Source organism: Saccostrea echinata, unplaced genomic scaffold, assembly GCF_033153115.1.
Source record: "Saccostrea echinata isolate AGI-Se365-2 ecotype Australia unplaced genomic scaffold, CSIRO_AGI_Sech_v1 ptg000042l, whole genome shotgun sequence".
NCBI classification, from domain to species: Eukaryota; Metazoa; Mollusca; class Bivalvia; order Ostreida; family Ostreidae; genus Saccostrea; species Saccostrea echinata.
This window is the reverse complement of record NW_026889791.1, coordinates 5,984,232-5,999,049: the sequence shown is the minus strand read 5'-3', so window position 1 is coordinate 5,999,049 and position 14,818 is coordinate 5,984,232. Positions and strand designations below refer to the sequence as shown.

General features: G+C 36.2%; 2 protein-coding genes across 2 annotated transcripts in view; both read right to left on the bottom strand.

The window, feature by feature from the left end:
* LOC133200991 (E3 ubiquitin-protein transferase MAEA-like) overlaps positions 1 to 14,818 on the bottom strand; it is a 199,305-nt gene that overhangs the window by 159,854 nt on the left and 24,633 nt on the right. The window lies entirely within an intron of this gene.
* On the bottom strand, positions 11,749 to 14,433 carry LOC133201095 (uncharacterized). The gene is made up of 3 exons (XM_061336893.1): positions 12,675 to 14,433; positions 12,381 to 12,569; positions 11,749 to 12,233 (listed from the first exon to the last, which is right to left on the bottom strand). Exons 1-3 carry the CDS (start codon positions 13,299 to 13,301, stop codon positions 11,985 to 11,987), a joined length of 1,065 nt encoding a protein of 354 aa, XP_061192877.1. The 5' UTR covers positions 13,302 to 14,433; the 3' UTR covers positions 11,749 to 11,984.

The following is a 14,818-nucleotide window of genomic DNA, read 5'->3' as shown; positions in this document are numbered from 1 at the left end:
GGGGCTTTTTGCATAAAAAACGTCATTTTTCAACCCCCATTTGACCCCTACGGTGAAAATGAAAATTCCGAAACCTTACTGCACATCTGCAGGACACCACCAACCCTCCCCCATAAGATGATTAGGCTACTGTGTAAAATGTAAGAGGAGTTCAGGGAACCAGGGGCTTTTTGCATAAAAAACGTCATTTTTCGACCCCCATTTGACCCCCAGGGTGAAAATGAAAATTCCGAAACCTTACTGCACATCTACAGGACACCACCAACCATCTCCCAAAAGATGATTAGGCTACTGTGTAAAATGTAAGAGGAGTTCAGGGAACCAGGGGCTTTTTGCATAAAAAACGTCATTTTTCGACCCCCATTTGACCCTTAGGGTGAAAATGAAAATTCCGAAACCTTACTGCACATCTGCAGGACACCACCAACCATCTCCCAAAAGATGATTAGGCTACTGTGTAAAATGTAAGAGGAGTTCAGGGAACCATGGGCTTTTTGCATAAAAAACGTCATTTTTCGACCCCCATTTGACCCCTAGGGTGAAAATGAAAATTCCGAAACCTTACTGCACATCTCCATGACACCACCAACCATCTCCCAAAAGATGATTAGGCTACTGTGTAAAATGTAAGAGGAGTTCTGGGAACCATGGGCTTTTTGCATAAAAAACTCATTTTTCGACCCCCATTTGACCCTTAGGGTAAAAATGAAAATTCCGAAACCTTACTGCACATCTGCAGGACACCACCAACCATCCCCCAAAAGATGATAAGGCTACTGTTTAAAATGTAAGAGGAGTTCAGGGAACCATGGGCTTTTTGCATAAAAAACGTCATTTTTCGACCCCCATTTGACCCCTAGGGTGAAAATGAAAATTCCGAAACCTTACTGCACATCTCCATGACACCACCAACCATCTCCCAAAAGATGATTAGGCTACTGTGTAAAATGTAAGAGGAGTTCTGGGAACCATGGGCTTTTTGCATAAAAAACTCATTTTTCGACCCCCATTTGACCCTTAGGGTAAAAATGAAAATTCCGAAACCTTACTGCACATCTGCAGGACACCACCAACCATCCCCCAAAAGATGATAAGGCTACTGTTTAAAATGTAAGAGGAGTTCAGGGAACCATGGGCTTTTTGCATAAAAAACGTCATTTTTCGACCCCCATTTGACCCCTAGGGTGAAAATGAAAATTCCGAAACCTTACTGCACATCTGCAGGACACCACTAACCCTCCCCCAAAAGAAGATTAGGCTACTGTGTAAAATGTAAGAGGAGTTTAGGGAACCAGGGGCTTTTTGCATAAAAAACGTCATTTTTCAACCCCCATTTGACCCCTACGGTGAAAATGAAAATTCCGAAACCTTACTGCACATCTGCAGGACACCACCAACCCTCCCCCAAAAGATGATTAGGCTACTGTGTAAAATGTAAGAGGAGTTCTGGGAACCAGGGGCTTTTTGCATAAAAAACGTCATTTTTCGACCCCCATTTGACCCCCAGGGTGAAAATGAAAATTCCGAAACCTTACTGCACATCTACAGGACACCACCAACCATCTCCCAAAAGATGATTAGGCTACTGTGTAAAATGTAAGAGGAGTTCAGGGAACCAGGGGCTTTTTGCATAAAAAAACGTCATTTTTCGACCCCCATTTGACCCCCAGGGTGAAAATGAAAATTCCGAAACCTTACTGCACATCTACATGACACCACCAAACATCTTCCAAAAGATGATTAGGCTACTGTGTAAAATGTAAGAGGAGTTTGAGAAATAAGAGTGTGACAGACGGACGGACGGACAGACATGAGTAACAACAATATACCCGAACTTTCTTTAGAAAGTGCGGGTATAAATATTATATAGCTACTCCAAAAACAAATTACCCTGTCACTCATCTGGAAAATGTAAGTCAGATTCAGAATCCAAAGCAAGTCTGGAAGTGTCCATCCTTAGATACATCATCCATGCTAATTTGGTTAAAATATGGCTAAAATTCAATCATGTGGAAAATCTAGGTCAGATCCAGCATCCGAAGCAGGTTGGTTAATGTACATCCCTAGATGCATCATCCATAAAAGTTTGGTCCAGGTAGGGCTTATAGTTACTTGGGAATGGACCTGCTCCAAAATCAAAACCTGGTCTCACATGTGGAAAATCTACCTCAGGTCCAGCATCCAAAGCAAGTGTGTAGTTTCCATTCCTGGATGCATCATCCATGCAAGTTTGGTCAAGGTAGGCCTTATAGTTACCTGGGAATGGACCTGCTCCAAAAACTTTAACCTAGTCACTAATCTGGAAAATCTAGATCAGATCCAGCATCCGAAGCAAAGGACAAGGTGCGTTTGGTGCAAAATTCGGCCCCGTGTCAAAGTTAAATAATATTCCTCAAAACTCTTTGAGAGAGTATATATTTCCATGAAATTATCAATGTATGCATGTACAAAGCTTTATTCATGTTTTATGTAAAAGTAAAGGTAGCATAGTTTATGTTAACGTTGCAATATTTTGACTTTGCTCTATGCGACGTTATGAACAAGAATTGAACGTCATGTTTTAAAATAAATCAGCTTATATGTATATTTTATTTTGTACGTTTGTTAAATCTCATTTTGATAACCGTACAATTCGATGTATCGGTATACATATGATAGAATACCATGCTTACTAAATTATTTTTCATTATTAAAGACAAATCTTTATAGCATTTGGTATGGTTGGCTTTGAAAATTTTTGAATCATAAGGGAAACAAAGGGGTGTACATGTACAGTACATTCTAAGCGGAGTTCTCACTTTTCGCACTGGCACAAGCGAAGTTATTGGCTTTGTTTGTTAACTTGACAAAACGTAATTGCCAAGCTTTGTAAAAAAGACTTAAAGGACCGTTCAACTTTTTCTTTGATTTTGATTGCAGATGTTCAAAAAAATGATTTTGTGTGTAATACTACATATGTATGGATCACAAGATCCAGCCTATCTGCATTATATTTTCAAAAAAAAAAACAAAAAACAAGAAACAGTTTACTTCTCCGCAAGTACTTGACATTGCTTTTCTGTGGCTTGATTTACATAAGTTTACCTGTGTCTACCTATTATAATATTTTATTTGCGCTGTCCAGATCTAGAGGCAGACGCATGCGAACCTTCGTTTATGCTTTTCTTTCAGCAGTTTCGGAAACATTCCACAGCGAAGTTATCAGCTATTAATATATCATTTTTTTTCAAAAATGCAGCTTGTTCCGACATGTGAATATATAAGGATCTACGGGTTATTGAACAGAGGGCATGTTTTAACGATGATTTATCAAGTGTTAACCAATACATCTTCACAATGTCAAGGTTTTGTGATATCGTTTCTCTTCACAATCTTTTTAAATAGGAACAATTTCACAATACCTTGAGATTGTGAAAATGTAAAGGTTAATGCATAGATGACCTACAATCTATTAGGTCTTTTTGACGATGTTTCAGAGACTTTAATTTACATTAATTCATCCCCGTGGTAGACAAGGAGCAAAAGATACTAACTGGTTAATAGAAAATTGCACGGAAAAGAAAAAAATACTATAGTACTTCACGGTAAAGAGGGATTTTTCGAGGATAAGAAATGTCGACTCGCGGAAAAGAAAAAAATACTATAGCACTTCACGGTAAAGAGGGATTTTTCGCGGAAAAGAAATTTCGACTCGCAGAAAAATGTAACAGCGCAATTGAGGAATTTTCCTGTAATTTTTCCCAGAAAAGGGAGTGAGGTGTTCCATACCAACCCCCCCTCCCCCCTCCAAAAAAAAAAAGGATCGAACCAAAGGAGAAAACCTTATTTACATAAAAAAAAAAACAAACCCCAAACCTGAAAAACCTATTTTGAAAGGAGGATGTCACTTTACCTTCCTCCATATCTTACAAACTTTACACAGTTTTCTTGGCCCTTATCCCTTCAATTTTTTGGTATTTTACTATATGAATTTTATACAAGTGGTGGGTGTTGGGATGGGGTCCGGATACCTCCTCCCCATGTGGATCCCTTACTGCTTCCTCTAAGTAATCAATACCTTTGTGACCACAACCTATAAATTCAAGCGTATTTTAAGGAAGTTCTAAACACAAAGGAAAAACATTTTTTAAACTTTGAGAACATTTTATCATACACGTATAAAGGTGTACATTATGAGCTAATCTAGTTCATTTCAAGGATAAAGTGCTTGCCTTAATTATTTCCCCAGGAAAATTGTTCAAAGACAATCAGGTGTTAGTGAACAGAAATCACTGTTGTTTACTTAAAATGATAATATTGTATTCAATTACTTTATCTTGGTCTAATATAATGTTAAGAGTACCTCATTTTAATATTGTGAACTTAAGGTATCCCTGAAAGTACCCTTGCAGAAATCATTCCTGACTTTGAAATACTTCTCAGGAATTCCTAAGATGTCCCAAGAATTCCTAGGATTTCCTCACAATCTGATTTTAGGAAATCCTAAGATTAATAATCCTGGGATTTGAATTCAGGACTTCCTGGGATCTCCCAGGACTTCTTTGTTAAACATTTCAAATCCAAATCTTGCCAGGACATTTCATTGTAAAGCCAGGAGTTACTTATTTTTATGATATTCCCATTTCCTAAGACTTTTGACTTAATGTCAGGACTTTCGTTAACAAGACAAATTAATAAAATTTAAACATGCACATGCTAATAAATGTTATAACATAATGACAGGAATTTATATTGCTTTTAATGAGTAATATCCAGAAAATTATAAAATGAATAAATTTTCAATTCTCACATGTTATACTTGATACATAGAAAGACACTGACCCTAGTACAATTTTTTTTCTATCGAATATTTTCTGAAATACTGAAGCTGTCAGGGAAGAGTTATGAAAAGGTATTGCAGAAAAACATGTTTACAGACAAACAATATTATACCATTTTCAAATCACACAAGTTCTAACATTTCTGAGGTGATCTTTATCCATTAGAATTAAATTGTACTCTTTATCTTTAGGATGCTTTGTTCATGGGACACTGAGTGCAAGCATAGTTTTCTTCAAAAGCACTGGTCATACAAATTGGGCCACCTTGCAATACAAGTAATAATACGACTTTTGTTTCCCTGCAGAAGTAATATTTTTCCCCCCAAAATTGTATCACCAAAGATAAGGTGTTCCTCTTTAAGTTGGTTTTCCAATGGCTTTAAATTCAGAAGACCATTAGGGATACAGAAGAATGGAGCAGTAAATTTTCTTCATCTGTCATTTCCAGTTTTCATTTCACATTACATTTCCGCTAAACATATCTTGCTCAAATTATGAAATAAGAAATGGCTCTCCTATACCTTCATCACCTGCATACGGGGTTTATATCTCTCAGTTGATTTGATAGGCAAGAGCATGCTCTATGTATGAACAATTTCTAAAACCAGGAATAGCTAGTTTCAAATGTTGAATAGATGTCAGACAAGAGGCCCATGGGCCTTGAATCTCTCTTCTGATAAACTGTACAACCTATCACTTCTATTTGAAGCCTCGAAGTATCCTGTATATTTACATAAACCCTTGAAATTCCAATTCACACTCTGAGAACCCAAGATGATTCTAAGCCAATTAGTACCTGAGAGTTGGTCATGGTGACCTACTTATCACTTGTCATTCTCTGAGGACCCATCAACTAAGTTTGATGATTCTAAGCCAATTAATACCTAAAATATTTTTTAAAATTATAATCATAAAATTTTATAAGTAGGTCAAAGTGACTTACTTTTCAATTGTTTTACTCCAAGGACCCAAGATGCATCAACTGACAAAGTTTGATGATTCTAAGCCAATTAGTACCTGTAATATTTAATTAAAGCCATAAATTTTCAAAAGTAGGTCACCGTGACCTACTTTTCAGTTGCTGTACTCCGATGACCAAAGATACATCGACTGACAAAGTTTGATGATTCTAGCCAATAAGTACCCAAAATATTTAATTACAGCCATAAATCTTCAAAAGTAGGTCACAGTGACCTACTTTTCAGTCAACCTACTCCGAGGACCAAAGATGTATCAACTGACAAATTTTGACGATTCTAAGCCAAATAATTCCTGAAAATATAAAATACAGCCATAAAATTTCAAAAGTAGGTCACCGTGACCTACTTTTCAGTTGTACTCCGAGGACCCATGACGCATAAACTGACAAAGTTTTATGATTCTAAGCCAATTAGTACCCGAAATATTTTATTAAAGCCATAAATTTTCAAAAAGTAGGTCACGGTGACCTACTTTTTAGTCGACCTACTCAAAAGACCCATGACGCATCAACTGACAAAGTTTGATGATTCTAAGCCAATTAGTACCCGAAATATTTAATTAAAGCCATAAATTTTCAAAAGTAGGTCACGGTGACCTACTTTTTAGTCGATCTTCTCTGAAGACCCAAGATGCATCAACTGACAAAGTTTGATGATTCTAAGCCAATTAGTACCCGAAATATTTAATTAACGCCATAAATTTTCAAAAGTAGGTCACTGTGACTTACTTTTTAGTCGACCTACTCCGAAGACCCAAGATGCATCAACTGACAAAGTTTGATGATTCTAAGCCAATTAGTACCTGAAATATTTAATTATAGTCATATAAATTGAAAAGTAGGTCAAGGTGACCTACTTTTCAGTTGACCTTTTTCGAGGACCCAAGATGCATCAACTTACAAAGTTTTATGATCATAGGACTTAAAATGTCCAAATTATGCCTCTAAAACGCTTTGAAATCGAATGCCTGCAAAGTTCAAAAAGTAGGTCACGGTGACCTACTTTTTAATAAATATGTTTTATGGCCCCAAGAGGCATCATCTTACAAGATTTAATGATTCTAAGCCTCCCCGTATTCGAATTAATGACCTTAATTGTTTTAAAAAAGATTAGCCATAAAATTCAAAAAGTAGGTCAAGGTGACCTACTTTTTAAGTGACGTACTTTGACGACCCAAGATGCATCAACTGACAAAGTTTGATGATCATAGGCCTTAAATTGTTCAAAATATGCCTCTAAATCATTATGAAAAAGAATGGCCGCAAAATTTGAAAAGTAGGTCACCGTGACCTACTTTTGAGTCAACATGATATGAGGTCCTTAGATGCACCAACTGACAAGATTTGATGATCCTAGTCCTTATAGTAAGCAAAATATCAACATTTTAATAAAATGTAATTTTTGGTCAACTTTGAAGTGACCTTGAGACCACGCCCTTTGCCCCAGGGTAAATCCCCGTGCAAATTTTAATCTACAACATATCCTCATCCTATTGTGTAAGTTTGGTGATAATCTGCCCAGTGGTTCTTGAGAAGAAGATTTTTTAGCAACCAGTACTTTTGTTTCTATTTTCCTAATTATCTCCCCTTGTTAAAGGGTCACAACCCCAGTTTTAGTATAAAAGGGAGCCCTTGGGCCAAGGATACCCTGTGACAAATTTGACAATAATTGGCCAAGGGGTTCTTGAGTTATGGCCTATATTCTAAAAAGTTTACGCACACCGCACACCGCACAAATGGCCATAGCATTAGCTCTTTGAGCCTTTGGCTCAGAAGAGCTAAAAAACAAATCACTGATTTGAGGTGGTTACTAAACAGTAAACTATCATCTTCATAGTCACATGCCTGGCTAGAAGTATCATTCTTTGTATCTTCCTCTTTATCAGTGTCATTTGGTTCATCAAACTGTCTTTGACATCACTATCTTTATTATCTTCATCCGAATCTGTATGATTTCACTGTTGTCAACACCCATAGCAGCCAGAGATACCTGTACAAAAGAAAACTAAACATGAGTCATTGAAACAAGAGTACACTAAATAAAATTTAAATTAATTAAGGTCTTCCGTCTTCACGGAAGACCTTATAGTGATTCTACTGTTTCTTATTATTATTATTATTTTTCTGACCATCTAATTTTGTGCACGCGATTTCTCGAAGACTACTGGATGGATTTTTATGAGATTTGCAGGAACAATGTGTTGTAATCTGAAGTTATTTTATCCGAGAGATTTTTTGGAAAATCCCTTCCGGTGCCAAGTTACAGACCATTTTCTGAATTTAAAAAGACATTTTGTCCTCGGATAATCTCAAGAACGGTAAAGGATATCAATGTGAAACTTTTAGGGATTATAGATCGTGATAAATCCTAGCCGGGACGTGACTTTTCGTTCGTCGTTGGTACTTCCGGTCGTCACTGGATGCGAATTTAAAAAGTCGTATTTTCTCACTTTTTTGTTTTTTAACTTTTTTCTTTGATATTATTAGGGTTAATAGAGGCATTTCCAAAAAGGCTTAAGATATAATTTGTTTAAAAATTGATAAATCCAAACTCTAGATATTCGTATTTTAAAATTTGAAGCGGGTCCAAAATGGCGGCTGTCTTTGTAAACTCCGACGAGCAAGTCGGCACTCGGAGCTCCTCGGATGGTTCGTTCCTGCACACCAACCTCGGACGTCAATGGTGTTCTACCATGTTGCTGATACAGTCATGTGATCTTATTTGAAATTCCTCCAAATGTTATACCTTTGAAGTCTGAGTTACTTTGAAGACACCCAACACTATGTTTTGCTTTCAAAGACTACTTACATGATGTTGTGATCAAAACCAATATAAAAGGAAGAATTAGACAAGAGAAAAAAAATGATTGAAGAACTTTATGCAGAGTAAAATATGAAATGAGTTAGAAGGCAGTTTCCGGCGAAGAAATGTAATCGATTTGATGCATATTTCTCCACCAATCACTTCCGGGGTTTGTATGGATCTTAGCGGAGTCAGTCGAGGATTGCCGGTTGGCAGGTCGGAGTTTATGGAGACAGCCGAGTGTCTTGTTGAACGAAACTACCATAAGGATAAATGAAATATGAAGGAATTTTTGGATCTGGCAGATTGTGAAATGGATAATCTGTCTTTGAAAACATAAATACTCTGACCTCCAAATGCAATAAAATGAGTAATTTGTACGGTACATACAATAAAATATATGAGAATGGAGACCATTCCATAGAACATACATTTCAAAGAAAAGGCGCGAAGATTTACTCGTGACTTTTGGTGCAAAATAATGTATCGTGACTCTTCTTCATAGTAGAAAAATGGTCTGATGCAGAAGTGCAGAAAAAGATTACACGGACACGTTTGTATGAAATACAGCTATATGGAATTGCATGGAATAAAAAGTTGAATACACAAAGAATAAAGGAAGTAAACAGTATCACCAGTTCATCAGTAATAGATTATTTGTTATTGTTTAAACTCAAGTAATGAATTCCGATGTGAATCTGCTTGCACAAAATTTGTCTAGCTAGCTCTCTATAATTCCGCACTATATATTTAAAAAAAAAAAACTTTTAACCTTCCTGACGCTCGTTACTTCAGGCAATGATAGATTGTAAACATCGATGATGGTTGGTAAAATTGCGCTGGTGTAGTGATTTCCATATTGAATTTTCACGAAGGTGATCTGGGTTTAATCCCAAATTTGTTTCCTTAAATTTAGGTTTTTATCTTTATAAATGATGGTGGGTGTGTTTTTGGTTAGAGATGATAGAACATGATTTCTAGATTGGCGAAGGGACTTTTTCAAGCGTCGTCGCTATTTCTGGTCGCTACCGGAAGCGAATTTAAAAAATCTATTGTTTCAACTTCAGTATTTTTCTGTAATATTTGTAGGGTTAAGAGAGCCTCTTTTCAAAATACTAAATATATAATTTGTTTTCGAATTGATGAATCCAAACTATTGATATTCGTCATTTTCACTTTGAAGTGGGAGTTGAAGTGGCGTAATGGTTAGCCCGTTTGATTTCACGCCGACGACCAGGGTTAAATCTCCAGAGTGTCTGATTTTTTTTTCATTTTTTCAGCTTGAATTTACGTTTTATTTTAAAAATCGGACGGAAGACCTCTCATTGCTCGCAATGAGTTTCTAGTATTATAAATGCAATTTCCACACCTAAAAACTATATCGTCTGCATGCTCAGAAAAAATGACTTTGTATGTGACATCATACTTTCGTCACTTTCTGACTTAAAATGGCTCGGGTATATCAGATTTTGTCGGAATAATCTGAGAGGGTAGGAATCTTGTTGTATGGAGAATTTGAGAATAATATATTTCCCATTTTGTTTTTAATACTGAATATCCTTTTTTTTTTAAAGATGAACCTAAAATACACAGTAAAACTAAAAGAATTTACTGAAAATTTTATTGTCATAAACAGAGATCATAACAACATTTCAGAGGTTTAGAGATGTAGAATAATTATTAAAAACAATAAAACTGCACTTGCCCTAACGGTCAGACATATTGATGTTCATTCATCACTAAGCAATACAATACTTACAAATATCCTGACAGGCTTGCAGATGTGAAAAAAGTCGTTGTTTACTGCACAATGTGACAACAATGTTCTGCTCCACGATTCGCCATGTGTGTTGGACGGTTTCCATACAAATTGTTCTTGGCATAAATGTATCATCATAGTAATTGGAAAATTTTTTGTGGCTTAACACTTTTTATCAGTAAAATTGGTTGAGCATGGTGTTTTATATTTTATTTTACTGAAATGAAGTTCGTTTTGTCACTGATAAAAAAAAATATATGTTTATTTTCACAAGACTCTCGGTAAATGTCGGGCTATTTCTTAATGGTATACAAAATACCCCTATACCATGTCTGCAGCATTCTCTCGCGCGAACTTCCAAGAAGTGGTACAAATAATTGATCTTCGATCAATTAGCACACAGTGTATGAAGGACACACCACCTGTCAACTCAGCTTTGAACATTTATTTGTCATAAAATGTTCGCTAAAATATACTTTCTTTTTGTAGAAAAAAACATAAGTTCTTATTCATCACAAATTATCATTTTTAAGAATAAAATGACAAACCGCATTTTCATGGTATGGTACGAAATCACTTTACACCGTCTTGTAAGCATCTTCTCACGAGAATTCACCGAGAAGCGCAATATAGGAGTTCAAGGAGCGGCAATGTTTAGATATATAGTGAAAATGTAACGCAATACCCAACGGATGCCCAAATGGACGCTTATTCTTCACTTAAAGCATGTTCTCTTTCCCAAAAAAGCTTGCTAGGCCTACAGTCAAGGGAATGTTGGAAGAAGTATAGATATCCTGGCAAGTGGGGTAAGTGGCGAGTGGTTCTTTGTAATACTTAATACGATGAAACATTAGAACACAAATACTGCTATATTTAGTGCAGATGTTATGTTGTATATTTCAATATTTATTAATTTTTTTTAAACAGAAGAAACGAATTGAATATGTGTAAAATACTTTTTGGCATACAGTCAAGTCCATGAAGATCAAACATACATACACAGTTAAATATTTCCCGGTTTTGCATGTTAAGGCCACACCAATTTGTAAAATAGTTCTTCGGATTTTCAAAAATAAAAAGTGAGGCGAGCGGGCGAAATAATTTTACAAATATTATTTTTCATTTTGGGTTTCAAAATTATGAGGCGAGCGAATATAATTAATATATATATATATTTTTTAATTAAGTGTGATTTCAAAGAGCGAGGGCCTAAAAAATAAAGACAGATATCATTTGCATACCACATGAACTTATTATTCTTAACTTTTTTTGGATATTTTTTTTCAATAAATAAAAATGTGTCAAGTTTCAAAGAGTTTATTTTCATAAATGCAATGTTTTGCAACATTAAATGATCAGGTCTTTTTAAAGAATTTCCTCCCCCAAGTCCCTGCCTCACGTCCAGAGGACCTGCATTGCCTACAGATGGGCCTGACAATTGAATAGTTCTCATAACAATGTACAATGTAGTCGTCATTGTCATCCAACAGATTATCTTCTGTTCCACAGTAGAGGCACACAGGTGGCAAAAAATTTCTAAGATTTGCAGAATAATATGATATCTCTATGCTCGAATTGCAAGAGATGGATCTCCGAACAACAAATCCTTCAATGTCAACATCATCACCACATGTAAAAGCACCTTCCTCCTTCATTCTTCGTAAGGAAATTTCCTGTATGATAATTGACAGTTTTGGATGGGGAAAACAATAGTCTGGGTTTTCCGCATTCACCACAGGGGATGATATCTCTTGCTCTCTGCGTTTTTAATGTATCACGGTTCTGTTTATCTGCATTCTGTGCCTCCTCACTGAAGTCTGAATTCTGTTTGGATGATGGACAGTGACTGTCATCCACCGTCTTTCCATACACCTGAACAATTTAGTTTTAACTAAGTTTGCACACAAAATTAATTTTTTGATAGAATTGTAATATCAACATCATAAATGCATATGATGATTTCTTTTTAAATTAAAAGGTAAACAATAGGTATAAATAATTTAATTTAAATGTTCATACCTCTTGAAAAGTTTTATAATGAACACCACTGTCATCTGGTACTGGACATGGAAGAAATGAGAGACCACTAAGTACATCATCAGGTAGTCTGGCTGGATTCATGGTGCAGTATGAACAAGGATTCTCTCCTACACACTTCATTATCTGGAAACAGTAGTGGGTGCTGATACAATGCATCTGTAGGAAATCCTGTAGAAATAAAATTAGGTATCATAACTATAAAATCTACTATTGGACAATTTCACCATTTCAAGAATTCTTTGATCCATGGTAAATAATATAACTAAATATTACTTGAAGCTCTGTACATTCTCGAAGTTCCTTTGTTGATGCAGAGGTGTTGACTTTAGAATTTGGTGCATGTGTAACTTCGTTCACAATCCGCATTCGTCTCTGTATAACAGATTCTTTGAGTCCAGTAGAGACTTCAAGTGGTTCTCCTTTAAGTTTCATTCTTTCAAATCGCTTTCCCACCGTGTGAATCACTTGAGTCATACTCTCCAGGTATGCCTCTCTAAGGCCTGGTTTACAGTTGGCCATATTAGCATTCAAAGAACTACTATGTTTCACCATTTTCTCAAACTCGGGGGTCATTTCATCTCGAGCAAGAACACTATGCTGGAGAGCTAAATTAAGAATAGACATGCAGCGTTCTGCTGGATTAACCCAACTGTTATTTGGCGCTGTTCTAATAGCAATTATCATATCCAAGTCCAGCTGCAGGAGAAGAAGAAGCAAAGAAGTTTTCACAGTTTCATATGTCAATCTATGATCCGGCCATCCATCCGTCATCAAACACAAAATAGGAACATTCAAGTCCACATCATTATCAGAATAATTATTCCTTAAAATCTTAAGCAAAACCCTGTAGGGTGTAGAATGTTGAAAAATTTTGTCTTTAATACATGTAGTGACAAACATCTTTCCTTGGAAAAAGCTATCCTCAGGAAATTCAGGTGTCTCACCACTAAGGCAACAGATGGGATAATCCCAGCAATATGGAAGTCATGGTCTGTACATGTAAGAGCTGGCCCATCTGCTGGAGCCATCACTTTGTTGTGGCCTCTGACACCAGTAGATATTGGAATCCCTGGTTCTCCTACTGGCACAGTTGCTTTATCATCCATGCATACAAAAAGGGCATGTTGTTTGTACTGAACAAGAAATTCCTTCAGGTACCTAAATGTCACAGCAACATATTTTGCATCAATGTGGTCTACTCTTGATTGACGAGTTTGAACTCTGAACTTGATGTTAAAATGCCCTGTATATTTTAAAGCAGTTTGTCTAAACAGATTCTGCGGGGTAAACTGGAGGCGCACAGTTTCTGCACATGGTACAGGTGTCCCTTCTGGAATTCTCTCTTTGACTTCATTCATGAGGTCTTCAATTGATATAGCAAGGGGTAAATAAAGTTCATTTCCATGGCATCTCTCTTGTACTGCTAACAGTTTTTCATCAAAATATTTCCCCATTTCTTCAAAAAAGATCCCAAATTTTGTGTCAATATCTTTCCCTCGCATTGTTCTTAAGTCAAACAAAAGGTCAGTATCACCACCATTTAACAGTATTTCCATTGCACGATTATTTACTTCTTGCTGGGCTTTATTACCAGACACTTCCTCTGTGTCTGTTAATTCATGGTACATCTGACGCAGTACTGATTTTGGCGCTTTAACATATTTCTCATACTTGTTTATGAATTCTCTGCGCATAGCACGAGTTGAAAACTTTGGAAGACTCTTCAATATTTTCCCCTCCAATCGAGAATTTTGTGTGGACCTTTCTGGGGAATCTTCATCAGGTACCCTCCAAACAAAGTTCAGAGTCCCAACACTACCACCAAAGGAAAGTCTATAAAGCATAACCGACTTTGATAATCGTAACTCTTTAATGAATTTTTTCCTTTTGAACCGATCCACAGGGCAGAAATTATCCACATCAATGATTTCATAATTTTCTGATGATACAACCACTTGATCCAATGGTGAATATATGCTATCAACTTTAGTAACAGCAGATATAAATTGACGAGAGCTGTCTTGATCTGGTTGAAAAGTTGGTTCTGACCTTTCATGATATTTCTTTATGTTGAGTATTGTCTTTGTAAAGTCTTTTCTTATATTTCAAAAGACACTCAAGAAGAGACTCCATATGAACTGATAATGTTTTATGATTTTTTGTTGACATAGAGGGAAATGAAAGGCAATTGGACAACTGAAGGCAGTGCTAGTTCAATTTTTCCTGTGTAATAATTGGTGGTGTGTGGCGATGTTTTTTGAAGTTATTATACCCACTAAATTTCTGAAAATTACCTGGAATTGGGCAGCCACTTTCCTTAAATTTAGCATGTGAATTGTCAACATACCATAGTGCATTACGTAGACATGTGAAGACCTTCTTGCCACTTTCTATGAACTGTGAAGTCCAACCATTGT